This window comes from Pristis pectinata, chromosome 39 (assembly GCF_009764475.1).
Source record: "Pristis pectinata isolate sPriPec2 chromosome 39, sPriPec2.1.pri, whole genome shotgun sequence".
Taxonomy (NCBI): Eukaryota; Metazoa; Chordata; class Chondrichthyes; order Rhinopristiformes; family Pristidae; genus Pristis; species Pristis pectinata.
In genome coordinates this window covers 1,652,027-1,677,374 of record NC_067442.1, presented here as the reverse complement: position 1 = coordinate 1,677,374, position 25,348 = coordinate 1,652,027, and the positions used below count along the sequence as shown (strand labels likewise).

The 25,348-nt window shown below is 57.7% G+C and overlaps 1 protein-coding gene across 4 annotated transcripts in view; it reads left to right on the top strand.

Annotated features, from left to right (window-relative positions):
• The window catches only part of cadm4 (cell adhesion molecule 4), a 92,017-nt gene extending 67,038 nt beyond the window's left edge, over positions 1-24,979 (top strand). For 3 of the 4 annotated variants that reach the window (XM_052045512.1, XM_052045515.1, XM_052045513.1), the window contains exons 4-10: positions 75-209; positions 7,610-7,771; positions 11,289-11,379; positions 18,602-18,774; positions 19,507-19,545; positions 22,009-22,137; positions 22,813-24,979. In XM_052045512.1, the coding sequence (XP_051901472.1) occupies positions 75-209; positions 7,610-7,771; positions 11,289-11,379; positions 18,602-18,774; positions 19,507-19,545; positions 22,009-22,137; positions 22,813-22,922 (839 nt within the window). In that variant the 3' untranslated portion in view covers positions 22,923-24,979. The remainder of the gene's footprint in view (positions 1-74; positions 210-7,609; positions 7,772-11,288; positions 11,380-18,601; positions 18,775-19,506; positions 19,546-22,008; positions 22,138-22,812) is intronic. The other variant, XM_052045514.1, reaches the window with a different exon arrangement.
• Positions 24,980-25,348: the final 369 nt, after the last annotated feature.

Below are 25,348 nucleotides of genomic sequence, written 5' to 3'. Positions count from 1 at the left end.
CGAAGGGCCTGTTGTTTTGCTCGGTGACTCCCTGAATCTTTCACCCTTCTAATTTCCAACCCCTGCCCTTGCAGTGCCTCCGAAGCCAACAGTCAGGGTGCTGGGGGAGCCCGCCAGGGAGAACGGCGAAGTGGAACTTCAGTGCACTGTCCCACGGAGCAAGCCTCCCGCCAGGATCCACTGGATCAGGGACAAGAAAAAACTGCAAGGTGAGACAGCACCGTCCCGTCACACACTCCCGGGGCCAGACCCCCCGCACCGTCCCGTCACACACTCCCGGGGTCAGACACAGAGCGAAGGTCCCTCCGCACCGTCCCGTCACACACTCCCGGGGTCAGACACAAGGTGAAGCTCCCCCCGTACCGTCCCGTCACACACTCCCGGGGTCAGACACAGAGCGAAGGTCCCTCCGCACCGTCCCGTCACACACTCCCGGGGTCAGACACAAGGTGAGGCTCCCCCCGCACCGTCCCGTCACACACTCCCGGGGTCAGACACAGGGTAAGGCTCCCCCCGCACCGTCCCGTCACACACTCCCGGGGTCAGACACAGGGTGAAGCTCCCTCCGCACCGTCCCGTCACACACTCCCGGGATCAGACACAGGGCGAGGCTCCCCCCGCACCGTCCCATCACACACTCCCGGGATCAGACACAGGGTGAAGCTCCCCCCGCACCGTCCCGTCACACACTCCCGGGATCAGACACAGAGTGAAGCTCCCCCCGCACCGTCCCGTCACACACTCCTGGGGTCAGACACAGAGTGAAGCTCCCCCCGCGCCGTCCCGTCACACACTCCCGGGGTCAGACACAGAGTGAGGCTCCCCCCGCACCGTCCCGTCACACACTCCCGGGGTCAGACACAGGGTGAGGCTCCCCCCGCACCGTCCCGTCACACACTCCCGGGGTCAGACACAGGGCGAGGCTCCCCCTACACCTAGCACCCCCAGCAGTTCCTGAACTAGCAGCTTGGTCTATAATCTTCTCTTGGGATCTTGCTGTGCTCACTTCTTGCATTGGACCCTCTCTGCCAACTGACCGCCCAGGTCACGCCACTGCCCCCTACCCCGCCCCGCCCCCGCCGGTGGGATCTTGCCATGCAGAAAAACCCCACCTCCCCCGAACACCCCGCCACAGAGATCGGCATTCCCAGGGCTGTTGGGCTGTGAGGGGGGCCACGTTGGGAGGTTTAGGGTGGTGGGAGAGTGGAGGTGGGAGGGGAGCACCTCTGGATGCATCCTCCGGACAAGCCGTCCGAAGGTTTTCCCGATCCGATGCCCGGCATCCCCGTCACCAGGGGAGACAATTCCCTCTGTCAGCGCAATTTCACACTTGAAAATACTTGAAAATGTCATTTATTCTGGCAGATTACTGAGGGATTGACTCACCCGCTGCCTCTCCAGGGCTGCGTGAGAGACTGCAGAGTGAAATGCAAATTCAGCAACTGCGGGGGGTGCAGGAAACATCTGCCCTGATGTGCAGCCCACACAGAGCCAACCCCTGCACTCCCGTCACCGGACTGACCTGCTCCCCAGGGAATGGTCTCGGAGAGATCGGTGGGCAGTTCAAGTGTCCCAGAGATAGCGGAACATGTCGCGGGTGTGCGTCCGAGAGGGACGGACAGTGAGGAGGGAGGGGCAGTGAGGAGGGAGCACTGCGGGAGGGGCGGAGAGGAGGGAGCGCCGCGGGAGGGGCAGTGAGGGGGGAGCGCAGATTTAAAATCCCACTCTCCCTTCCATACAACCCCCAGCCTGAGTGCATTTTCATCCCTCCCCACTCAAAGCCTTTAATCAGCTTAATCCGTGCATTTAACAGTGAGGAGCGAGTGTAGATCAGAAGGTTAACTAGTTTAGCATATAGATTGCTTTCTGAGGGATCATTGCTGTTCGATCAACAATCGTATGGTTTGTATCAGTGCTGTGCCTTATGTCACCGACTGAGCTCAGATTCTGTTGGAGAGCGACTGTGACACTTGAGTCCTGTTATATTTTGAGAGATAGATGTTGAAAATCTCACAGCTCCTGTGGGAAACATTTGAAGAGGGAATTTCTAGACCATAAATTGTTCTTTTGTGTTCCCTCACCGCCCCTCCCGCAGCGTGGCACTCCCTCCTCACCGCCCCTCCCGCAGCGTGGCGCTCCCTCCTCGCCGCCCCTCCCTCACCGCCCCTCCCGCAGCGTGGCACTCCCTCCTCACCGCCCTCCCGCAGCGTGGCACTCCCTCCTCACCACCCCTCCCGCAGCGTGGCACTCCCTCCTCACCGCCCCTCCCGCAGCGTGGCACTCCCTCCTCACCGCCCCTCCCGCAGCGCGGCACTCCCTCCTCACCACCCCTCCTGCAGCGTGGCACTCCCTCCTCACCGCCCCTCCCGCAGCGTGGCACTCCCTCCTCACCACCCCTCCCTCCTCACCACCCCTCCCTCAGCGTGGCACTCCCTCCTCACCGCCCCTCCCGCAGCGTGGCACTCCCTCCTCACCGCCCCTCCCGCAGCGTGGCACTCCCTCCTCACCACCCCTCCCTCCTCACCACCCCTCCCTCAGCGTGGCACTCCCTCCTCACCGCCCCTCCCACAGCGTGGCACTCCCTCCTCACCGCCCCTCCCGCAGCGTGGCACTCCCTCCTCACCGCCCCTCCCGCAGCGTGGCACTCCCTCCTCACCGCCCCTCCCGCAGCGTGGCACTCCCTCCTCACCACCCCTCCCTCCTCACACCCCTCCCTCAGCGTGGCACTCCCTCCTCACCGCCCCTCCCACAGCGTGGCACTCCCTCCTCACCGCCCCTCCCGCAGCGTGGCACTCCCTCCTCACCGCCCCTCCCGCAGCGTGGCACTCCCTCCTCACCGCCCCTCCCGCAGCGCGGCGCTCCCTCCTCACCGTCCCCCCCCAGCGCGGCACTCCCTCCTCACCGCCCCTCCCGCAGCGTGGCACTCCCTCCTCACCGTCCCTCCCGCAGCGTGGCACTCCCTCCTCACCGTCCCCCCACAGCGCGGCACTCCCTCCTCACCACCCCTCCCGCAGCGTGGCACTCCCTCCTCACCGTCCCTCCCGCAGCGTGGCACTCCCTCCTCACCGTCCCCCCACAGCGCGGCACTCCCTCCTCACCGCCCCTCCCGCAGCGTGGCACTCCCTCCTCACCGTCCCTCCCGCAGCGTGGCACTCCCTCCTCACCGTCCCCCCACAGCGCGCACTCCCTCCTCACCGCCCCTCCCGCAGCGTGGCACTCCCTCCTCACCGTCCCTCCCGCAGCGCGGCACTCCCTCCTCACCGTCCCCCACAGCGCGGCACTCCCTCCTCACCGCCCCTCCCGCAGCGTGGCACTCCCTCCTCACCGTCCCCCCACAGCGCGGCACTCCCTCCTCACCGCCCCTCCCGCAGCGTGGCACTCCCTCCTCACCACCCCTCCCTCCTCACTGCCCCTCCCGCGTGGCACTCCCTCCTCACCACCGCCCCTCCCGCAGCGCGGCACTCCCTCCTCACCACCCCTCCCGCAGCGTGGCACTCCCTCCTCACCGCCCCTCCCGCAGCGTGGCGCTCCCTCCTCACCGTCCCCCCACAGCGCGGCACTCCCTCCTCACCGCCCCTCCCGCAGCGTGGCACTCCCTCCTCACCGCCCCTCCCGCAGCGCGGCACTCCCTCCTCACCACCCCTCCCGCAGCGTGGCACTCCCTCCTCACCGTCCCTCCCGCAGCGTGGCACTCCCTCCTCACCGTCCCCCCACAGCGCGGCACTCCCTCCTCACCGCCCCTCCCGCAGCGTGGCACTCCCTCCTCACCACCCCTCCCTCCTCACCGCCCCTCCCGCAGCGTGGCACTCCCTCCTCACCGCCCCTCCCGCAGCACGGCGCTCCCTCCTCACCGTCCCCCCACAGCACTTCCTCCCTACTGTCTGTGGACCGTGACTTGAATCGACAAGGTACGGAAGGACAGGGACTTACAGCAGGCAAATGGAATCAGTACAGATGGTCGGCACGGACAAGTTGGGCCGAAGGGCCCCTATCTGCACCGTATGGCTACGAGGAGAGACAGGGAGAGGCTGGGTCTGTTCTCCCTGGTGAGGAGGGGGGCTGAGGGGAGGACCCGATGGAGGTGGACGACATTGTGAGAGGGGAGAGACAGGGTGGGGAGTGGGAAACCTCTCCCCATGGGAGATGGGTCGAAATCCTGAGGGGTAGGATATTTAAGGGGGTGTGTTGGGCTGTGGAATGGTCTGCCTGAGTTCTTGATTCCCCAACCCTGGGAAAAAGACCCTATCTATGCCCCTCATGATTTTATACACCTCTACGAGGTCAACCCTATGCTCCAATAAGAAAAGTCCCAACCTGCCCGACCTCTCTCCATAACTCAGGCCCCCGAGTCCCAGCAACATCCTCGTAAATCTCCCTCTGCGCTCTTTCCAGCTTTATGGCATCTTTTCTACAGCAGGGTGACCAAGGGCGGCGCGGTAGCGTAGCGGTTAGCGCAAGGCTATTACAGCGCCAGCGATTGGGGTTCGATTCCCGCCGCTGTCTGTAAGGAGTTTGTACGTTCTCCCGTGTCCGTGTGGGTTTCCTCCGGGTGCTCCGGTTTCCTCCCACATTCCAAAGACATACGGGTAGGTTAATTTGGGTTTAAAATGGGCGGCGCGGACTCATTGGGCCGGAAGGGCCTGTTACCCCGCGGTAAATAAAAAAAACTGAACACCATACTCCAAGTGCAGCCTCACCAACGTCCTGTACAACTGCGACATAACCTCCTGACTCCTGTACTCAGTGCCCTGACCGATGAAGACCAGCGTGCCGAACGCCTTCTTCACCACCCTGTCTACCTGTGACGCCACTTTCAATGAGCTGTGTACTTGTACTCCGAGGTCCCTCTGTTCTGTTACACTCCCTGGTGCCCTATCATTTATAGTACAGGTTCTACGCTGGTTTGACTTTCCAAAGTGCATCACCTCACACTTCTCTGTATTGAAATCCATTTGCCACTCCTCGGCCCACTTCCCTAACTGATCAAGATCCCCCTGTAATCTACAATAACCTTCTTCACTGTCAACTACACCCCACAATTTCATGTCATCTGCAAACTTACTGATCAAGCTGTCTGCATTCACATCCAAATCACTTATTAAGTAACGAATAACAAGGGTCCCAACACCAACCCCTGCGGCACACCACTAGTCACTGGCCTCTGTTCCAAGAAGCAACCTTCAACCACCACCCTCTGCCTCCTACCTCCGGGCCAATTTTGAATCCATTGAGCTAGCTCTCCCTGGATTCTAGTTGTCTAGTGAGAGGGAGATGTAATCCCCCTCCACTGGGGACTGTGAGAGCGGGAGCTGATCCCAGAATTCTGGGATGGGATGGTGTGCCTGCAAGCAGGAGGTATAGTCCCTGGACAAGAAGTCAGAATTTCGAGAGAGGGACGAGGAGGAAGTCCTTCTCTCCAAAGGCTGGGTATGAGAGGGATTCCCTCCCTGGGCACAGGGAAACCTGGGATAATGGGCATCCCAAAATCAGGATGTCATTGATGAGTGCGTAAAAATCACACCAAATATTCTCACCCCCTATTTCTAGTCCCTGTTTACGATGTTAAAATATACACCTTTAATTTCAACACTGCTTAAACCAAGAAGCAACAGTTCATTAATATCCCTGACTTCAATTGCTTCGTCATGTCCAGCGTGCAGGCAGTAAAATCATTTCAATTTCTCCTCTTCACTAATAGATCTGAGATATTCCCTGTTGCAGAGTCACAATCCACTGGTACGCATTAATTGTTTCAATAGAGGAAAGCAATACTGACTAACTCCTGCAGTTAAACACTTCCAGGGTAGGGGGAAGGGATTAGACACAGGGTGAGGCTCCCTCCGCACCGTCCCATCACACACTCCCGGGGTCAGACACAGGGTGAAGCTCCCTCTGCATCGTCCCATCACACACTCCCGGGGTCAGACACGGAGTGAAGCTCCCTCCCCACTGTCCCGTCACACACTCCCAGAGCGCAGGTTACAAGTTAGAATTTTTTATGAATAAAGTAAACTTTGAACTCAAAAACAGGTTACAAATTTGTATTAAAACCCCCTGAACTATTTAATTGAAGTTTGTCGATAAACAATAACTCGTGAAGTGTTAATGGTTAATAATGGAACACATTACTTTGGGTGAAAATGTAATTTATTATTTTTTTACAAATAAAGAATATTTTGAAATAAGTAAAGCAACAGATGTGGGTGTTAGCAGGACGAGTGCAGACTGAAGCTCCCTCATCCGGCACCCTCGGGACACCTGGTGTGGCACCCTTGGGCCCTCTCCAGTGCCAGATCACAGGAACCGCTCTGAGATCTCCCTGCGTAAGGGTATACCTAACCCCTCTGAATAATTATTGCCAATGTCATAAAGCTTAAAACAGAAAATAAGACTATCAGAAATAACCTCAGGGGGGGAAAAAGATTGCCCTGTCAGTTTCCAAAGCAAATCGCTTAAGCGGCCTCACCACTGTCAACCGGCAGCCTGCAATTGTTCTTCATCAACCTGTTCCGTTCTCGGTGTACATTTTCAGTTGACTTATTTACTCTTCCACATCAATTCCCTCAGAGAATATTCATTCCACAATTCAGATTTTGACGATTACAAAAGTGCTAATGTAGCCCCATTGGTGGTCTCTCTGTAGGTGTCAGATTCAAATTATGCCAGACTCCCGGAAGTTCCAGAGCACAGAGTGCCGGGGCAGGGAGTTTCAAGCTCTGATTCGCCTTTGCAGTCATCCAGGATCGCCGAGGCAGGGCAGGGTAGGGATCAAGTGCTGGGAAATAGGGTTGGTGCAGAGGATTAGCATGGATATGGTGGACTGAAGGGCCTGTTTCTGTGCTGCCTGAGTGACTTAAACTACGATCGGAAGGATCCCAGTGATTCCAGTTTGGGACCCCGGCGTCCTGAGTGTGTGGGACACACCTCTCATGGAGTTTCCAGCATTCCCACTCTCTGGAGGTATTTTGATGGAGCTGTATAAAACCCTGGTCAGGCCGCACTTGGAGTATTGTGTGCAGTTCTGGTCGCCCCGTTACAGGAAGGGTGCGGGGGCTTTGGAGAGGGTGAAGGAGAGGTTCACCAGGACGCTGCCTGGATTAGATGGCATGAGCTATAAGGAGAGGTCGGACAAACTTGGGTTGTTCTCTCTGGAGCGGCAGAGGCTGAGGGGAGACCTGATAGAGGTTTATCAGATTATGAGAGGCACAGATAGAGTAGACAGCTGGGATCTTTTCCCCAGGGATGAAATGCCTAATACCAGAGGACATGCATTTAAGGTGAGAGGGGGAAAGTTCAAAGGAGATGTGTGAGGCAAGTTTTTTACACAGAGAGCGGTGGGTGCCTGGAATGTGCTGCCAGGGGTGGGGGTGGAGGCAGATACGATCGAGGGGTTTAAAAGGCTGTTAGACAGACACGTGGATGTGCAGGGAATGGAGGGAGATGGACCGTGTGCGGGCAGAAGGGGTTTAGTTTAATTCTGCATCGTGTTTGGTACAGAGACCGTGAGCCTGTTCCTGTGCTGTGTTCTGTTGTACGTTAGTACGTGAGACAGCAAGAGGCTCCTGTGTCCTGCGTTGTATGAGCTATATTCTTCTTCCGTCCCCTTCAGGAGTCACTACCCAGGAGCAGCAGGGGAAGATCTTCACGGTGACCAGCGTGGTGAAGATTCCGGTGGTCCGCAAGGACGATGGGACCATCGTGACCTGTGAGGCCGACCTCCCGGGGGTGAAGGGGCAGAAGCGGCGGACAGAGTTCCCGCTCAGCGTGCGCTGTGAGTTTCAGAACACGGGGCACGGAGGTGGGGGGGGGCGGGGGTTGGGCCTGCGTGTGGGGCGGTGTGCACGCCTTCCCTGGCACCCCTTACGCTGTCCCGGGAGCCCTTCCACACCCCAGCCCCGCTGATGGAGGGGCAGCCAGATCCCAGCAGCGGGAAGAATAAGTGGATCATCTGCGCCAATGCCAGGAGGCCATTCAGCCCCTCTAGAGCCTGTGGAATTCTGCGGCATGTCAAGATTAGAGAAGGAGACGTGAGATATGGTAGCAGGCATATAGGTGGATAAGTCCCCGGGGTCAGATGGAATGTACCCCAAGCTACTATGGGAGACAAGGGAGGGGATTGCTGGGGTCCTGATGGAGATATTTTAGTTGTTAAGTGTGAGGTGTTGCATGTTGGAAAGTCAAATCAAGGTAGGACTTCCACTGTGAATGGCAAGGCCCTGGAGAGTGTTGCAGAACAGAGGGACCTAGGAGTACAGGTACATAGTTCCCTGAAAGTGGGGTCACAGGTAGACAGGGCGGTGAAGAAGGCGTTTGGCATGCTGGCCTTCACTGGACAGGGCATTGACTGTAGAAGTGGGGACGTTATGTCGCAGTTGTACAGGACGTTGGTGAGGCCGTGCTTGGAGTATTATGTTCAGTTCTGGTCACCCTGTTACAGGAAAGATGCCATTCAGCTGGAAAGAGCGCAGAGGGAGATTTACGACGATGTTTCCAGGACTCGAGGGACTGAGTTATGGAGACAGGTCGGGCAGGTTGGGACTTTTCTCGTTGGAGCGTAGGGGAATGAGGGGTGACCTTACAGAGGTGTATAAAATCAGGAGGGGCATCGATAGGGTGAATGCACACAGTCTTTTCCCCAGGGCTGGGAATCAAAAACTAAAGGGCACAGGTTTAAGGTGAGAGGGGAGAGATTTAATAGCAACTTGAGAGGCAACTTTCTCACCCAGAGGGTTGTCCGTATGTGGAACGAGCTGCCAGAGGAAGTGGGTGAGGCAGGTACTTGGACAGGTCTGTGGATGGGAACGGTTTAGAGGGATATGGGCCAAATGTGAGCAAATATGGACTAGCTTAGATGGGACTCTTGGTCAGCATGGAGGAGATGGGCTGAAGGGCCTGTTTCCGTGCTGTGTGACTCTGTGACTCAACCAGGTTTAAACATGTAGAGGAATCCCAAGAATGGAGCATTGGACTTAATCCAATTTGACTGCAGAAGGGAGATATTGAACATCTTATATCCACTGGCTTCATTTTTTTTTAATTACTTTCTGGTTATAAATTCTCTGTTTATCTGTATGCAGAAGTCACTGTAGATAAAACATTTTAACCCACGCTTAATTTAAGTCTGCACTCCCTCATTACTTTGAGAGCTAAAGTCCCAGTGAAAATTGGGAGCCCAATTAAATATATCAGCCCAAACTCAGTCTGAATCTGATGTCAGTCAAGCACTTACCGCCAACGTTTGAACGTCACAGCAGCTCAGAACAAAATCAAAATCACTTTTCTGCACGGGGAGCTCCATTCTGAAGTGAATTGCTCTGGGGTGTTCCGGGATTTATGTATTCAGGAGATTGGTGAGTGAGAATTCGAGGCTGAGTGAGTGGGCGAGTGCCATGGCAATGGAGAGGCAGCTATCCCAGAATAAACTGCTTCAGAGAAAGTTCTCTACTGAAGCCACAGGGTCACGGCAGGGTTCCCTGAGAACTGTTTGTAACCCTGATTTTCGGAAGTCGGAAGTGAGTGGGAGGGGGTCGCGGGAAAGGCTGTGATGGGAGAGCGAGCAGGCACGGGAAGGGCGGCTGCCAGTCACGGAGTTGGATAGCAGGGAAACAGTCCCTTCGGCCCAACTGGTCCGTGCCGACCCAGATCCCCATCTGAGCCAGTCCCATCTGACCACATTTGGCCCATATCCCTCTGAACCTTTCCCATCCACGGACCTGTCCGAGTGTTGTTAATGTTCCTGCCTCACCCACTCCCTCTGGCAGCTCGTTCCACGTACGGACCACCCCCTGGGTGAAGAAGTTGCCCCTCAGGTTCCTATTAAATCTCTTTCCCCTCTCACCCTAAACCTGTGCCCTCTAGTTCTTGATTCCCCAACCCTGGGGGAAAAGACTGTGCGCATTCACCCTACCGATGCCCCTCATGGTTTTATACTCCTCTATAAGGTCACCCCTCCATCTCCTACCCTCCAAGGAATAAAGTCACAACCTGCCCGACCTCTCTCCATAACTCAGTCCCTCGAGTCCCGGCAACATCCTCGTAAATCTCCTCTGCAGTCTTCTGGCCTCACTGACTCAGTGAGTGAGTCTGCGCAATGCCCCCTCCTCTGCTCAAGGCAAGTGGAGTTTCTTGCTGTGTGCACAGTGACGGTGAGGCGCAGGGAGGGTGAGGCGCAGGGAGGGTGAGAAACGCGCTTGCAGCAGCATCACAGGCACAGAGGTACAGACAACACGCAGGACATATACCAGGCAGTGAAGAACAAGAGTATGCAAACCAAGACCTCAGTGCAAACACAAACACACAATCAGAGGCAAGTCCATGCTAGTGCAAGAGGCGGCCCCAGTGTTGCTGCACTGAGGCAGTGATCAGGGTTGTGCCGGTCGGTTCAAGAACCGAATGGTTGAAGGGAAGTTCTCCTCCTGCCCGATGGCAGCTGTGAGAAGATGGCACGGCCCGGATGGTGGGGATCTTTGATGACGGACGTTGCCTTCCTGAGGCAGCCCCTCCTGTAGATACTCCCGATGGTGGGGAGGGATGTGCCCGTGATGTATTGGGGCTGAGTTCACCACTCTCTGCAGCTTCTTACGTTCCTGCGCATTCGAATTGCCGTCCCAGACCGTGATGCACTGGGTCAGGACACTTCCAACTGGACATGTGCAGAGGTTTGTTCGAGTGTTCGGGGACAAGCTGAACCTCCTCAGAAACCCCCAACGTACATCTTTTGCGGTTTGGGAAAATGGTCCATTCCTACCTGATGTTCCACCCGTCTCCCAAACGCTCGCTCATACCTCCGGGGTTCCCACATGTCGGGTGTTCCGAAGCCGGGGAGGACCTGTATCAGGAATGGAGCTTGAACCAGGCAGAGGGATGAACAGAGTCGAGCGAGCAGATCTGGAATGTCGTTCCGGAAACTTGGTGCACCTTGATGCATCACTCAGTGGTCTACAGTCCCTCACCTCATTCTTGGGGAGTGTGTGACGGGACAGTGCAGAGGGAGCTTCACCCTGTGTCTGACCCCGGGAGTGTGTGATGGGACGGTGCGGAGGGAGCTTCTTCACCCCACGTCTGACCCTGGGAGTGTGTGATGGGATGGTGTGGAGGGAGCCACACTCTGTGTCTGACCCTGGGACTGTGTGACAGGACGGTGCAGAGGGAGCCTCACTCTGTGTCTGACCCCGGGAGTGTGTCTGACCCCAGGATCCTCACTCTGCAGACCCCAGCTCTGCCGCTGTATACCCTGCCCAGTTCAGCGATATCTCTCTCAAGTCTGATAATTCCTCCTCTTCTCACAGATTCCCCAACGGCTAAAGTGGAACCCCCACCGGTGATCCTGAGGGAAGGAGATGATCTGGTCTTATCCTGCTCCGTGACAGGGAACCCACTGTAAGTACCTCCCCGGTGACGAGCAGACTATTTGCTCATCAAAACATTAGCTGCCAAGGTCCTGAAGTTGTGCTCATGTTTAATTTGGAACTGGTTGGATAAAACTCCGATAATCAGGCTCTCTCCGGACTTCTGTGTTGCTGGAACTCGTTATGCAAGTAGACAGGTCGGTGAGGGAGGCGTACGGTGCGCTGGCCTTCATCGGTCGGGGCATTGAGTACAAGAGTCGGGAAGTCACGTTACAGCTGTATAAAACTCTGGTCAGGCGGCACTTGGAGTATTGTGTGCAGTTCTGGTTGCCCCGTTACAGGAAGGGTGTGGGGGCTTTGGAGAAGGTGCAGGAGAGGTTCAGCAGGACGCTGCCTGGATTAGAGGGCATGAGCTATAAGGAGAGGTCGGACAAACTTGGGTTGTTTTCTCTGGAACGGCGGAGGCTGAGGGGAGACCTGATAGAGGTTTATCAGATTACGAGAGGCACAGATAGAGTAGACAGCTGGGATCTTTTTCCCAGGGTGGAAATGTCTAATACCAGAGGACATGCATTTAAGGTGAGAGGGGGAAAGTTCAGAGGAGATGTGTGGGGCAGGTTTTTTACACAGAGAGCAGTGGGTGCCTGGAATGTGCTGCCAGGGGTGGGGGTGGAGGCAGATACAATCGAGGGGTGTAAGAGGCTGTTAGACAGACACGTGGATGTGCAGGGAATGGAGGGAGACGGACCGTGTGCGGGCAGAAGGGGTTCAGTTTAATTTGGCATCATGTTCAGCACAGACATGGTGGGCCGAAGGGCCTGTTCCTGTGCTGGACTGTCCTGTGTCCTATTGGATGTTAGAATGTAGGATAAGAGGATTCGATAGGGTAGATAGAATATTTTTGCCCATGGTGGGGGTATCACATAGATTCCCTCACTGGCCCCCTCCGGCCCCAACACCAGGGGTCACAGAGACGGGGAGGGGTGTAGGGGCCGGAGGAGTTCACAGAGACGGAGGGGGGGGGGTGGTGTAGGGGAGGGACGGGGTCACAGAGACGGAGAGGGGTGTACGGGAGGGAGGGGGGTGTTACAGAGAGGGGGAGGGTTGTCGGGGCCGGAGGGAGTCACAGAGACAGGGAGGGGTGTACGGGAGGGAGGGGGGTCACTGAACCGTAGACCTCCCTGTTAATAAGATAAGATCTCTTTATTAGTCACATGTACATTGAAACACACAGTGAAATGCATCTTTTGCGTAGAGTGTTCTGGGGGCAGCCCACGAGTGTCGCCACGCTTCCGGTGTCAACATAGCATGCCCACAACTTCCTAACCCGTATGTCTTCTTTTTTGGAATGTGGGAGGAAACCGGAGCACCCGGAGGAAACCCACACAGACACGGGGAGAACGTACAAACTCCTTACAGACAGTGGCCGGAATTGAACCCGGGTCGCTGGCGCTGTAATAGTGTTACGCTAACCGCCACACTACCGCTCCTGCCAGCGTTATCTCCCAGCGGAGGCTGAAACCCGGATTGATTCCGACAACAGTTTTCGGAACACTTCACCCAATGCCCATTGTTGTGGGCTGGAGGGGTGGAGACATCCTCTGAATCCCGATAATTGGAATAGAAATGACTCATAAATTGGCTGCACCTCTCAGCGGAGGTTTTAAACAAGTGCAGGCGATTTGGAATAATGGTTTAATCTTCACGCATTGCAAACAGTGCAGCCAGCAGCCTGCTTGTGTAACTCAGCAATGGGTAACTCAGAATGATGGAGAGGTGCCATTGAACCAGTTTAACACGAGGTTCTCCTCCTCAGCACCAGAGGATACACCCCGTCATTAACCACATCCCCTGCAATTTCCCACGGCTGCAGACACCTCCGGTTCAAAAGGCAAACACCTCTGTACCCAGTCCCACTGTGGGGCGCTCCCTCCTCACCCTCCTCCCACAGCGCGGCGCTCCCTCCTCACCGCCCCTCCCTCGGCACAGAGCCCGGGGCCCGGTGTGATCAATGCAGGAGGACTGCGAGTGGGTGGGTGGGGATGTTAGAGGTGGGGAGGGTCTCTCCGTCGTGACACAGGCAGGGGAGCTGAGATCCCTGTGGTCCTCACCTCGGGGCTGCACTGGACCAGTGTAGGGTGGGGCAGGAGTAGAAACAGGCAGGGGTCCCCTACACCCCTCCCCGCGACACCCCTCCCTCCCCTACACCCCTCCCCGCGACACCCCTCCCTCCCCTACACCCCTCCCCGCGACACCCCTCCCTCCCCTACACCCCCCCGCGACACCCCTCCTCCCCTACACCCCTCCCCGCGACACCCCCTCCCTCCCTACACCCCTCCCCGCGACACCCCTCCCTCCCTACACGCCCGCCCCCGCGACACCCGTCTCTGTGACCCCCTCCCCATCTCTGTGACCCCCTCCCTCCCCTACACCCCTCCCCATCTGTAACCCCCACCTTCCCCTACACCCTCCCCCTGTGACCCCCTCCCTACCTCTGTGACCCCCCATACCCCTCACTATCTCTGACCCCTCCACCCCTCCCTACCTCTGTGAGCCCCTACACATCTCCTCGATCTCCACTGCCCCCCCCCAGCTCCGATTCCTTTCTCTCTCCCACTGACGGCCGTGCTTTCAGCTGCCCGGCCCCCAAGCTCTGGAATCCCCTCCCTTGCCTCTCTGGAACCCCCATCTCTCTCCCTCCTCCCTCCCTCTCTCCCTCCCTCCCTCTCTCCCTCCCTCTCTCTCTCCCTCTCTCCCTCCCTCTCTCCCTCCATCTCTCTCTCCCTCCCTCTCTCCCTCCCTCTCTCCCCTCCCTCCCTCTCTCCCATCCCTCTCTCCCTCCCTCTCTCTCCCTCCCTCCTCTCTCCCTCCCTCTCTCCCTCCCTCCCTCTCTCCCTCCCTCTCCTCCCTCCCTCCTCTCCCTCCCTCTCCCCTCCCTCTCTCCCTCCCTCTCTCTCTCCCCTCCGTCCCACATCCCCCTCTCTCTCTCCTTGTCTCTCTCTCTCCGTCTCTCATCCCTCTCTCTCTCCCTCTCTCTCTCCCTCCCTCTCTCCCTCCCTCTCTCCCTCCCTCCCTCTCTCCCTCCCTCTCTCCCTCCCTCTCTCCCTCCCTCTCTCCCTCCCCTCTCTCCCTCCCTCTCTCTCTCCCTCCCTCTCTCCCTCCCTTCTCTCCCCTCCCTCTCTCTCTCCCTCTCTCCCTCCCTCTCTCTCTCCCTCCCTCTCCTTCCCTCCCTCTCTCTCTCCCTCCCTCTCTCTCACCCTCCCTCCTCTCCCTCCCTCTCTCTCCCTCCCTCTCCTCTCTCCCTCCCTCTCTCTCTCTCCCTCCCTCTCCTCCCTCCCTCTCTCTCCCTCTCTCTCTCTCTCCCTCCCTCTCTCCCTCCCTCTCTCTCTCCCTCTCTCCCTCCCTCTCTCTCTCCCTCCCTCTCCCTCCCTCTCTCTCTCCCTCCCTCTCTCCCTCCCTCTCTCTCTCCCTCCCTCTCTCCCTCCCTCCCTCCCTCCCTCCCTCTCTCCCTCTCTCTCTCTCTTCCCTCTCTCTCTCCGAAGGACATTTGGCCTTCCCCTGTACCCCCCCCCCCCCCCACGTGGGAGAATATGGCTTACAGTCTGTCCTGATACAGCCCGTTTTGTCACGAAACATGGTTTAATGAGGGAGTTTGGCGCGTGTGTGGGCTGCTGCTCTGTGTTCTGCGCGGGTGCACGACCAGAGGCACAGTTCACCCTGTCATTGGTAATCTCTGTGTGTTTAGTGACGGGCACTATTTATAGACTCCAGCTGGCACTAATCCTGCGGTGAATTCATTTGCAGAGCAGTGGCTTTCTGCTTAACAAACCCTCTCCCTGCAACTCACTCAGTGCCTGAGAGCTCGATCGACCAGGCCCGCTGGTACGAGTTGTTACCTTCCAGCGCAGGGGAGGCGAGGGTTGAGTTTCAGGTGGCAACATACGTTCGAGGAGTGCAGTATGTCTGACTAGGGTCCGTCTGCTTGCTCTGTGGTGTTTGGGAGGGAGGGACGGACGGGGTGGGGGTTCCGTCAAGGGAATGGCCCTGCCTCGTTTTGTGGTTTATTTGCACAACCTTCATTGGAGCATTGACATGGTGGGGGGCACGGGAACAACGCCGTCCTTATCCGGGATGCAATTCTAACCCCGCAGCGGCTACAGGTGCCGGGAGGTGTCGATGGTGTCCGTGGACACCGTGTGCTTCCTCTGCAAGGATCTCACTCCCTCCTCACTGCCCCTCCCGCAGCATGGCGCTCCCTCCTCACATCCCCTCCCACAGGTCGTAAATTATGAGAGTTGTTAAGGATCCTGCTTTTACTGTGAACAACTTGAGGTCATTCAAAGCTCCTCTGATGTGATTTTACTTCGTCATTTCCTCAGGGATCTGAGCACTTCATATATTTTAACAAATTGTACACACTTATCCAGGAACATCAAATATTCAATCTTTTCTCTTCAACAGTTCATCAGTGTTGGGTGTCGACAGTATCGAGCTCGGGGGAGACACAGGGACAGGCAAACCACAGCTCAGTCGGAGATGGAGGGGCAGAGAGGGGGAGGGAGGGGTGGAGGAGGGGAAGGGGGGCCCAGAGAGGGGGAGGGAGGGGCAGAGAGGGTGAGGGAGGGGATTCCAGAGCTCAGGGTCCCGGCAACTGAAGGCACGGCTGTCAGTGGTGGAGAGACGGGATTTGGGGGGGTGTGGGGAGGGGTTGGAGGTGGGGAGATCAATAAGGGGTGTAGGGGGTTTAAGAGACAGGGAGGGGGTGTAGGGGAGGGAGTGGGGGTCACAGAGATGGGGAGGGGTGTAGTGGAGGGAGGGGGGGTCACAGAGACGGGGAGGGGATGTAGGGGAGGGAGTGGGGGTCACAGAGACGGGGAAGGGTGTAGGGGAGGGAGGGGTGTAGTGGAGGGAAGGGGTCAGAGACGGGGAGGGATGCAGGGTGTCGACGAGGATATTTTCTCCCAGGGAAGGGATGACCCGAGCCATCTCTCCCCAACATCCATGAATCCACACATCCTTCCTTCTTTCTGCGTTCCCTGTGGTGTTGGTTCCTGGGCTGATCTGTCACCTCACACAGGCACCTCCTCCCACCTGTTCAACACGGGAATAATCCCTGTTATTTATGCTTCCACAGGGAACCTCTCCGTGGACTAATTAGGCTGTATGAAATTCAAATCTTGAATAATCCTTCACATATTACTGAAAACTCTTCTTCTGTCAAGCGTGCACACATTTTATCTCCTGACTGGATATCATTGTCACAAAAATCACAATATTTTCATTATTTTCGTTTTTGATCTCTGGACATTTATTGCCTCTTCCTCCCCGCCCCAGAAGGTAACGTGGCAGATGTGGAGTGCATGGACTAACCCCACCCAGGGAGCTGGGGAGTGTCCCGTCACACTCCTGACGTGTAGGTGGGGGACAGGTGATGTGGCGGATGTGGAGTGCATGGACTAACCCCACCCAGGGAGCTGGGGAGTGTCCCGTCACACTCCTGACGTGTAGGTGGGGGACAGGTGATGTGGCGGATGTGGAGTGCATGGACTAACCCCACCCAGGGAGCTGGGGAGTGTCCCGTCACACTCCTGACGTGTAGGTGGGGGACAGGTGATGTGGCGGATGTGGAGTGCATGGACTAACCCCACCCAGGAAAGTGGGGAGTGTCCCGTCACACTCCTGACGTGTAGGTGGGGGACAGGTAATATGGCGGATGTTGGGTGCATGTATTTTAGGATTCTAATTTCTGAACCAATCCTCGTGCTTCCTGTAACTAACAGAATTATGCTCAGTGGTCCCAGAGTGCTCCCCCACTGACACCCCAGTCACTTGCCCAGCCTCATTCCCCAAGGGGAGGTCAAGTACATAAGCATATTGCTTGAGAAATTAATGGATGTTCAAGTCCCACCAGCCTTGACTCAAAGGGATGGGCACAGAGAGCAGCACTGATGAATCCCCTTCCGAAGAAGGGTGAATACTGAGTCGCAAAGTTCTCAATGGAACAAGCAGTACACCTTTCAGGGAAGTGGTCAACAGCAAAGGGGAAGTGACTGACAGTCACTGGGCTGGGGCTAGTATGAATTATGTGGGCCGAATGTCCTCTTCTGTGCCATGAGCGTCTTGTAAATCATACTGACTCCTTCAAGATCACAGGAACTTTGGGCGAAGGGGGTCTCAGATTTACGGGAATGATTTCAGGGATGAGGAGAGAGATCAGAAGAAGCTGGGATTGCTTTAGGAACAGCTGTAGGCCAGCGTGTCGAACGCCTTCTTCACCGCCCTGTCTACCTGTGTCTCCACTTTCAGGGAACCGTGTACCTGTACCCCTGGGTCCCTCTGTTCTACAACACTGGTGCTAGATTGGGAGATGGTGTTGGTTTATTATTGTCACTTGTACCGAGGTACTGTGAAAAACTTGTTTTGCATGCCGTTCACGCAGATCAATTCATCACATCAGTACATCAGGGTGGTACAGAAGGAAAACAGAATGCAGAATAAAGTGTCCCAGTTACAGAGAAAGTGCAGTGCAGGCAGACAATAAGGTGCAAGGGCCACGACCAGGTAGATTGTGAGGTCAAGAGTCCATCTTATCGTACTAGGGGAACGTTCAATAGTCTGATAACAGTGGAATAGAAGCTGTCCTTCAGCCTGGGGGTACGTGCTTTCAGGCTTTTGTACCTTCTTCCCGATGGGAGGGGGGAGAAGAGAGAATGTCCGGGGTGGGTGGGGTCTTTGATTATGTCGGCTGCTTTACCGAGGCAGCGGGAAGTGTAGACAGAGTCTATGGAGGGGAGTCTGGTTTCCGTGATGCGCTGGGCTGTGTCCACAACTCTGTGCAGTTTCTTGTGGTCCTGGGCAGAGCAGTTGCTGTACCAAGCCGTGATGTATCCGGATAGGATACTTTCTATGGTGCAGCAATAAAAATTGGTGAAGGTCGATGGGGGCATGCCAAAATTCTTTATCCTCCTGAGGAAGTAGAGGCGCTGGTGAGCTTTCTTGGCCGTGGCGTCTACGTGGTTGGACCAGAACACTTCTGAATTCACTCCGAGGAACTCAAAAGCCCTCAACCAAGGTGATCGAGGGAAGGGGAGAGGGAGCCATCTCTGAGGGTCGGAGGGACTGAGGGGGGGAATGGGAGCAGATCCCAGAGGGCAGATGCATGAGTCAGCGAGTGGAGGGAGGGGCTGGGTGGGCTGTGGGATCCTCCTGTGCGGGCACTGACATGGTGTTTTCTCCCCTCCTCCCCCCGGCAGGCCCACTCAGGTGACCTGGAGCCGGCTGAATGACAGCCTCCCGGAGCGGGCGGAGCCACAGGGCCAGTCACTGACCGTGCGCCGACTGACCGCTGCCGACAACGGCACCTACGTGTGCGAGGTCCACACCGAAATGGGCAGTGCAACTGACCAGTACGTCCTGGTGGTGTACGGTGAGTGACTGGTCCCAGAGGGGGGGCGGGGGCTCAGCTGATGAAGACAACACCTTCCTCACCACCTCATCTACTCTGCGGAGGGAGCCACGCCCTGTGTCCGACCCCGGGACTGTGTGACCGGACGGTGCGGAGGGAGCCTCACCCTGTGTCTGACCCCGGGACTGTGTGACCGGACAGTGCGGGGGGAGCCTCACCCTATGTCTGACCCCGGGAGTGTGTGACCAGACGGTGCGGGGGGAGCCTCACCCTGTGTCTGACCACGGGAGTGTGTGACCGGACGGTGCGGAGGGAGCCTCACCCTGTGTCTGACCACGGGAGTGTGTGACGGGACAGTGCGGAGGGAGCCTCACCCTGTGTCTGACCCCGGGAGTGTGTGACCGGACGGTGCGGGGGGAGCCTCACCTTGTGTCTGACCCCGGGAGTGTGTGACGGGACAGTGCGGAGGGAGCCTCACCCTGTGTCTGACCCCAGGACTGTGTGACCGGACAGTGCGGGGGGAGTCTCACCGTGTCTGACCCCGGGAGTGTGTGATGGGACGGTGCAGAGGGAGCCTCACCCTGTGTCTGACCCCGGGAGTGTGTGACGGGACGGTGCAGAGGGAGCCTCACCCTGTGTCTGACCCCGGGAGTGTGTGACGGGACGGTGCAGAGGGAGCTTCACCCTGTGTCTGACTCACATTGCCCTGCCCCGGGAGTATTTCTGTTTAAATATATTTTTCTCCAAATCCAGAGGTCCCCACCACTGCATGCACCCCTCGCCCTTCAACAGGTAAGGTATGGACTTCTGTGTCCAATGCATGGGATCAGTTTAATTCACTAATCATAGCTGCTGAAATTCGTAGCTGCTCGGTGAGAATCCAGCTCTGCCAGTGCAATAATCAAGTTGAAGCACAATGTGGTTTGCAAGGTGTCGGGCAGCTTAACCTGGTGCTTGCTGGGCTGGAGCTCCCCAGATGATTTGGCAGTGGGGCGGACGTGTGCATGCGGTTCGTCTGCGGGGAGGTGGCTGCACAGGATTGGGGACTGCGTTTGCTGATGTCACACGCGCCTGCGTTAAGGCCCACTTGCTGTTTAATATTATAGCGTTAACAGGAATGTTGGTCTTGAACCGACTAACGACGGGAGGCTTGTCGGAGATTTGCTTCACGTCTCTTGTATGGCAAAGGAATCATTATATTACTGTGCCCCCCAACAGCGCGGCGCTCCCTCCTCACCGCCCCTCCCACAGCGCGGCGCTCCCTCCTCACCGCCCCTCCCGCAGCGCGGCGCTCCCTCCTCACCGCCCCTCCCGCAGCGCGGCGCTCCCTCCTCACCGCCCCTCCCGCAGCGCGGCGCTCCCTCCTCACCGCCCCTCCCGCAGCGCAGCGCTCCCTCCTCACCGCCCCTCCCGCAGCGCGGCGCTCCCTCCTCACCGGTCAATCCCCCAGCCCCAGGGAGCCGGAGATCAGAAGCGAGAGGCCAGAATACTCGGGAATACTCGTCAGTCGGGCAGCGCCTGGAGAGAGGGGAGCAGAGCATCCCCGGTGTCCACCCCATAAACCCGTCACTGTGAGCCTCCAGGGCTTGACACCGCCCCTCCGCACACCTTCCCCTGCCCGCAGGGCACTGCCCAGAGCTGTAGGAGGCACTCCTCCAGTTACAGCTCAGGTACAGCTTCTACGGGCACTGACCGACCTCTCCTCCTGACCTGCCTTTCACAGCCTTTACATCCCCTTCTCTTTGACTCCCTCTTCTCTCACTCCTCCCCTCTTCCCTTTTCCCCTCTCTCCCCCTCTCTCCTTTCTTTCCCACTTTCTCTCTCCCTCTCTCTCCCCCTTCCCCTCCTCACCCTCCCCTCTCCACCCTCCCCTCTCTTTCTACCTCCCCCTCTCTCTCCCCTTCCTCTCCCCCTCTCCCCGCTCTCTCCCCTTTCTCACCCTCTCCCCCTCCATCTCTCCTTTCTCTATTTCTCTGTTCCCCTTCTCTTCCCTGCTCCCTATCCGTGCTCTCCCTCCCTCACCTCCCCCCTGCCACTCTCTAACTTCCCTTGTTAACCCATCAACCCAATGACTCAATCGACAACTTATCCCCACTGCAGCCCTGACCTCACCCTCCCAGAGATGCCACAGAGCCATCCCTCCCCTACCTCTTTGTCCCCTCTCCTCGGTTCCAATGGAAGTTCTCCCCCCCGGACCATCGACCCTGTTCCTCCCTCCACTGACTCTGCCCGGCCCGCGGAGTGTTTCTGGAATTTTCCATCATTCATCTGTTCTGAAAAAGCTTCGTGTTGTTTTATTAGCTCGACGATCCCCAGATATCACCGGGGTGTGTGTCCCTGTTCCCGGCGCGTACACCCCCGGATATCACCGGGGTGTGTGTACCTGTTCCCGGCGCGTACACCCCCGGATATCACCGGGGTGTGTGTACCTGTTCCCGGCGCGTACACCCCCGGCTATCACCGGGGTGTGTGTCCCTGTTCCCGGCGTGTACACCCCCGGATATCACCGGGGTGTGTGTCCCTGTTCCCGGCGTGTACACCCCCGGACATCACCGGGGTCCGTGTACCTGTTCCCGGCGCATACACCCCTGGATATCACCGGGGTGTGTGTCCCTGTTCCCGGCGTGTACACCCCCGGACATCACCGGGGTCCGTGTACCTGTTCCCGGCGCGTACACCCCTGGATATCACCGGGGTGTGTGTCCCTGTTCCCGGCGCGTACACCCCTGGACATCACCGGGGTCCGTGTACCTGTTCCCGGCGCGTACACCCCTGGATATCACCGGGGTGTGTGTCCCTGTTCCCGGCGTGTACACCCCCGGACATCACCGGGGTCCGTGTACCTGTTCCCGGCGCATACACCCCTGGATATCACCGGGGTGTGTGTCCCTGTTCCCGGCGTGTACACCCCCGGACATCACCGGGGTCCGTGTACCTGTTCCCGGCGCATACACCCCTGGATATCACCGGGGTGTGTGTCCCTGTTCCCGGCGTGTACACCCCCGGACATCACCGGGGTCCGTGTACCTGTTCCCGGCGCGTACACCCCTGGATATCACCGGGGGCCACGTCTCTCACTGCAGGGGGCTCTTGCAATGGTGGGATCATTTAATGGTTCTCTGTCTCACTGTCTGTGACCTTCTCTGCCTCATCTCCACTTCCCCCAACCCCATCCCCTAACCCCCTCCCTCCTCCCACCTCCCCATCCTCCCCATCCCGCCCCCCCCCACTCCCTCACTCCCCCTCCCCCCCCAGATCCAGGAGCAGTGGTGGAACCGCAGACGGCCACCAGTTACGCCATTGTGGGAGGGGTCCTGGCCGTGTTTGTGTTCATCGTGCTCTGTACGCTCATCGTCACCGTCTGGGTCTCCCTGAGGCAGAAAGGTACCACCGCTGGCCGCTCGTCCGTCTGCTCCCTGCTACCCCCGGGCCCCGCAGCACCGGCAGACAAGAGCCGGTGACGAGAGTCACATAACACAGAAACAGACCCTTTGGCCACAGCTCCCGCTCCCTTTAAACCCACCAGGACCCCATCCCCTGCTCCCGTTAAAAAAAACTGGGACCCCGTCTCCTGCTCCCTTTACACCCACCGGGAGCCCGTCTCCCGCTCCCGTTAAACCCACCGGGACCCCGTTCACCACTCCCGTTAAACCCACCAGAACCCTGTTCCCCACTCCCTGTAAACCCACCAGGACCCCATTCCCCGCTCCCATTAAACCCACCAGGGACCCGTTTCCCACTCCCGTTAAACCCACCGGGGACCCGTTTCCCACTCCCTTTAAAATCACTGGGACACCATTTCCCGTGCTCCAATTTACTCCCCCATCTTGTTTTCCCTCGCTTTTTCCCTCTTGTGGGATCTTGCTGTGCATAGCTACTTGTCGGCCCCTCCCCTGCTCTCCCACCACCACTAATCCCCCAGATAAACATCAGGACAGAACACATCCTCCAAATCAGAGTTTCATATCCATCTAATTTTTGGGGGAGTGGATTGAGTCAGGTACTGGGAAAAGTCTACAAATTTCTCTCTCTCTCCCTTTCTCCCTCCTTCAAACCCAGGGTCCTACCTGACCCACGAAGCGAGCCGGTTGGATGAGCATGGAGAGGTGAGGGAAGCCTTCATCAACGGGAACGAAAACCACGAACTAAAGAAGGAATATTTCATCTAGTCCCTGGAGGTGTTGGACGAGGATCAGCAGCCATCGCTCCACACCCCTTGTTCAAAGACTCAGTGATTCTTGGATTTTTTTTTACAATTATCTTGGGATTAAGGAATAGACCGTCTGTCTCCCTGCGAAGAATTGATCCACCTCGGGATTTGGAAATAGATATATTATAAACACAAGAAAACTCAGTGATGCAGAGACAAATTTTGCAAAGCAGTGAGCGTTAATGAATGCGGTGGGCTCCCCCTGCCTTTAATTGCCACAACAGAACCTCCACTTCGGAGACTGGGAGATGGGTTTTTCCTACTTCCATCTTTTTGGGGGATTGGAATGAGTCAGGTACTGGGAATATCTGCCACTGCGAACTGAGCACGACACCTTCTGTAATTAACGGTGGGGTTGACTCCCTACTGGACGGTCGCTTGTTATGGCTTGTCCGGACCGCCAGCGATTCTGGGAAGACGGCGTCATCAGGCACATCCAATGGGGCAGTGCGGAAGAAACCATTTGGCCCATCATGCCGGTACTAGGCACTGACTCCAGCCCCAAGTTTGACCCCCGCGCGTCCCCAACAGGATTCCCCAGCCTGGAATTTCCCGGAACAGCTGGAGAGGAGACCCGAGTGACGGGGGTCTAGCAGGGGTTTCGATGGAGCAAACATATGCCCGGTCGGAGGGGGGGGGGGGTGGTGGGTGGGGTTTGTCCGCGTCCCGTTTCCGGACTCTCCGTGACCCGGGGGAGGGGGATTCCCTCTGTCCCTGCGGCTTCCTCGGGGCCTTGTGCCAACCGATTCCCAATGGACGGAGAGAGGTCCCAGGTTGAGCCGGTCGGCTGACCCCCAGCGCCTGGCCTTGCCCTTTGACCCTCTCCCTATTCCCAGATTTCCCACTTTTTGGGTGAATTGTTGACCCCCCCCCCCCACCCCATCCCATGATGGGATCCCAGCCTTTACCAACATCCTCCCCACGCCTTCCCGAGTCCGACCGGGATGGGCTCGTGGGCTCCTCCCATTCGCCGGGGGGTGCAGGAGGAATGGTTTGAAGGTGGCGCCGGGGATGCGTGGAGGTGGGTGGGTGAGGGTCACAGGATTCAGGGTCTCCCTCGCGGAAGCTCCCCACGCCCCTCACCACACCCCCCCCCCCACCCTGAGTAATTCTGACAGTGGGGGGAGGGGTGCAAGCAGGGTCCCGTCCCCCAACCAATCGGATCACAGCTTCCCGCCAGGGTTTCGGCCATCTTGCTGCCAGCATTTATCGCCTCACCCTCACCATCCCCCGGAGAAGGTGGGGAGGGGGGTGAGTCGCACCCCCCCCTCACCTCGAACCGCTGCAGTCCGTGTGGGGAAGGGGCTTCGGTGCCCTCGGGGAGGAGGGAGTCCCAGGGGTTCAGGGTGGACGGTGCGCACTCACTGTGTGAAGGGGAGGTCACCCCCCACCCCCCCTTAACACCGCCATCAAACCCCAATACACCAACACACCCGCTCTCCTCCTGTTGGACACCAGAGGGCGAAGGTGAGCAGCCCCCGCTGCCGCCGTGGAGCAATGGCCTCACCTGGTGGCGGCACGGCCGCACTGCAGGTCACTTGTCCTCTTCCCCACCCAGGCCGGGAGGCACAGGAGATGCAGGTGCTGCAATCTGGAGCAACACACGCTGTACTGGAGGAATTCGGATGTATGACCCGCTGAGCTCCTCCAAGTGCACTGTTGCTCAGACCTAATCAAGCAGGTAATACCGGGAGCATTCTTCTGCTCTTTGTTCCTTTTGTTTTGCTTGCTTTTGCGGGCAGTGAGGTATTTTTCACGCCCTGAAAGACTAACAGGGACACAAAATGCCCCTTTGTTCACGCACTGAAATGGAATGGTGGCAGAGTGAACTGGAGCGAGTGACTCAGTGGGGCGACTGAGTGAGAACTTTGCAGGTGGGAGTCCCAGAGACACCGATCCCTCTCCTGCTGTTCTTGGGACGTTCTTTGCAACCCCTCAAGTCGGGGAAAGAAGGAAGACGATGGACCTGGGCGGCCGCCACTGTGTGTGGGATCTTGCTGTGCTCAAACCTCTCAAGGTGGGGGGGTGGGTGGGATTCTTGCAGCCCCTGGCTGATGGGGCGGGGAGACACTGTTGGGTGGAGATGCTACGTTTTTCGGGAGGGAGGGAGGGAGGGAGAGAGAGAGTCAGGGGGCAGGCGGAGAATCAACTCGCCTGGGCGGGAGGGCGAGAAACGGGTCCAACGTTGAGAAACGTTGGTGCAAAGAAAATATACATGTAATCGGACAGTGAAGCGGCTTTTGAGGCATCGGGATTTCTTACATTTCCGTGCAATTTGCCAACATTATTGCAAAGTCTGTGTGCAGAGGGGCTGAGGGAGGAGAGGGAGGGAAGGGGTTTGATGCATCAGGACCTTACCTGTGATCTATAAAAGCCATGATTTTA